The sequence below is a fragment of the Cynara cardunculus genome, assembly GCF_001531365.2.
Source record: "Cynara cardunculus var. scolymus isolate 2C chromosome LG 2, CcrdV1, whole genome shotgun sequence".
Classification (NCBI taxonomy): Eukaryota; Viridiplantae; Streptophyta; class Magnoliopsida; order Asterales; family Asteraceae; genus Cynara; species Cynara cardunculus.
In genome coordinates, this window is record NC_037529.1 from 48,408,774 (window position 1) to 48,411,711 (window position 2,938).

General features: G+C 36.9%; 1 protein-coding gene across 1 annotated transcript; it reads right to left on the minus strand.

Moving 5' to 3' along the window:
* Positions 1 to 280: 280 nt before the first annotated feature.
* Positions 281 to 1,321, minus strand: LOC112506135. The gene has a single exon (XM_025110162.1). It carries the CDS (start codon positions 1,319 to 1,321, stop codon positions 281 to 283), a length of 1,041 nt encoding a protein of 346 aa, XP_024965930.1.
* Positions 1,322 to 2,938: the final 1,617 nt, after the last annotated feature.

A 2,938-nucleotide genomic window follows, 5' to 3' on the forward strand; every position in this document is an offset into this window, starting at 1 on the left:
ATGCATGGCCAATTCGTACCTATTATAGTTTAATCCTCTAATGTCCATAATAACAATTGAATCCCAAATTTTCAACCATTGATTGGTAACACACCAATAATATGCCTATTAATCATAGTATATTTATCACCAATGATAATCTTTAAATTGCGACAAGGTAATTCAACTAAAAACAATGGATCTTAACACCAACGACGAGTTAATTGGCACATAAAACTAGTAAATTCATGCTTAGGTATTTGATAATTAACAAAGTACCTGACACCGTGCATGGTGCAACCTATGCCTCTTCAGCAATCATTTGGAAAACTCGTCCTTTGGTTTTAGGCACCTCGGGTTTCTTGTCGTTCGGTCCTTCGAGCAACTTCGGTTGCATAAGATCATTTTTGGGACACTCATTGGAGCGATGTCCGACAGCCCCACATGAATAATAAGTAAATATTGTTTTGCATTCTTTTGACATATGACCAGGTTGCCCACAACTATAACATACTCCTTTACCATACCTACATTCACCATGATGGAATTTTCCGCAAGTGACACATGCGGTCGAAGTTCTAATATTTTCTTCCGAAACTCGAGTTTTCTTGAACTCGTTAACGTTGACAGCTTTCTTCTTCAATATCTTATTAAAGGCATATGGGACATAACTATCCTTTTCAGCAAGGGTGGCAAGTTCAACCGTCTCTTGGAAAGTCTTAGGTTTTGACATTCCCACCAATCTCCTAATGTCCCTTTTTAGTCCATCAACAAATCGATCTACCTTTCTTTTCTCGGGAACGACTTGATGTTCAACAAATCGAGATTTCTCTATACAAGTCTCTACATATTTCTCTACAGTCATACTTTCTTGCTCTAAACGTAAAAACTCACTTTCTAATATCCTCATCTGGAGTGGAGAGAAATACCTCTCACTCGTTAATCCCTTAAACTCATCCCATGAGAGAGATGTAGTGTTTGCCAATCCCCTAGTGGCACGAATTGATTTCCACCAATGTAGTGTATTTGACTTAAACATAGTTGATGCAAATTGTGCCATGTCACTAGATGCACAATGACAAGTCAGGAAGCAACTTTCTATCTCGTCTAACCAGTTCATAGCTGCTAGAGGCCCATTCTTCCCCTCGAAAATAGGAGGACGGGTGCTAGTGAAGGATTTGTAACTACATCCTTTGTTATCAGGTTTCTTAACTTCTTTATGGTCGGAGTGTGCCTCCCCGTTCGACTCCTCATGATTGTGAGATTCATTATTAGTCGACTCCTTAATTTCATAAGTTTCATTTTTTGAAGGTCTATTATGCTTCAAACGATCTTCTACCATCTTAAGTGTTGCAGTTTGGATCTACTCAAGCATTCCAGGTAAGGCAGTGCGTATACAACGTGTCATCTCTTCGGCAATGTTCACTTCTGGCTGTGTAGGCTGAATCGGTGGTCTAATAGGACCACTTTGTCTTCGGGTTGGGGTTGAGGTCACTCCCTCGACTCTGTTATCTTCATGACCAATAGCATTCATTGACCTTGTCACTCTCTTCGACATTCTATAATAATGAACATTTCGACCTTTAGTATACCTATGCACACTATTTTATTCTTATTATAAAATTTCACTATGCACAAAAAGTAAACTTCACATATTTTTCTTCCTCGCTCGATGGTTGGGACTCGTTCCATCACTAACCATCCCACTATAAAGATATACGAACCATACATATATATAATACATGTAACTTTATCACCAATTTTGCATATAACAAAATCATTTAATGCAAGTATCACATAGCGCGTTCCAAATAATTTATACCAAGTACGAATCATAAAGTATAGGGTTAAAACATATTTCTCTTAATTTTTTTTGACGCTCGTAATCCTTAACATGTGTACTCCTTTCTGAGTCCTTGAAACTTTCTATCTCCAAATTTTAGTTGTCACTTATCCTCCTTCTAACTTTTCATTGGCTTACAGTAGTTACTATGCGAATGTAAAGGATTGTTGGTTAACTCGAATCTAGGCATTCTAAATCATCAAAGAAACTTAAGACAATAGCTAGGTAAGAACTCATGATTACTTAATGAATGTCTAGGTACTTAAGTCAAACACTTCTTATTAATCCGTTCGACTACCAAAAAAAAAATGATCAAGCCGGTAGCTTAAATGTTAGAATCCTTTTGTTGCCCTATGTAGCCTTCGGAGGTCCACAACTTAACCAATCATACATTTCTATATGTGTCACTTGATATGGTTATATCGACTAGAAAATAAGTAGTGATCAAACTTAGGTAGATTCATTTCTTAGTCCTAGGAGTGGAAAATTAGCAATTTCATAATTCACTTTGACTAAGAGTTTCATGACTAAAGATCATATAATATCCTTCACAGGCTCCCATCATCTAATTCTTAATTTAAGTCTAAGCTAATAATAAATTAGTTCACTTAAACTACGGCTCTGATACCAACTTGTCACGCCCCGATTTTTATTTTATTTTTTTTCGAGTGTCGTGACGTCATTCTTAATAACTTATGTCATGAACAAAAATACGAACTTAAAATTTCAAACACACATAATATGTTTAACATAATTCCTTACATAATTGCGGAAGCGTAAAATACTTTAACGTAATCAATGCTAATTAAAATATCTAATCAAGCATGAGGACTCCAAGACCTCGGAATTGCAAGCTCTCCTTTCATGTCCAACCCACCCTGTACGGTGGACGAATCTTGCCGAATCATATTAGTTGCATATCATTTATTTGCAATGCTCACTCATTAATGCAAATGATCACATGCACATATAAACAGTGTTTTAATGTCTTTTAATTATTATCTTGCAAGTGAGGCCTCGGCTCGTCACTTTTCTTTGCGTATGTGGCGTATTCTATGGACGAGGACTTCAAGACCTCGGAATTGCAAGTCCTCCTTTCATGTCCAACCCACCCCG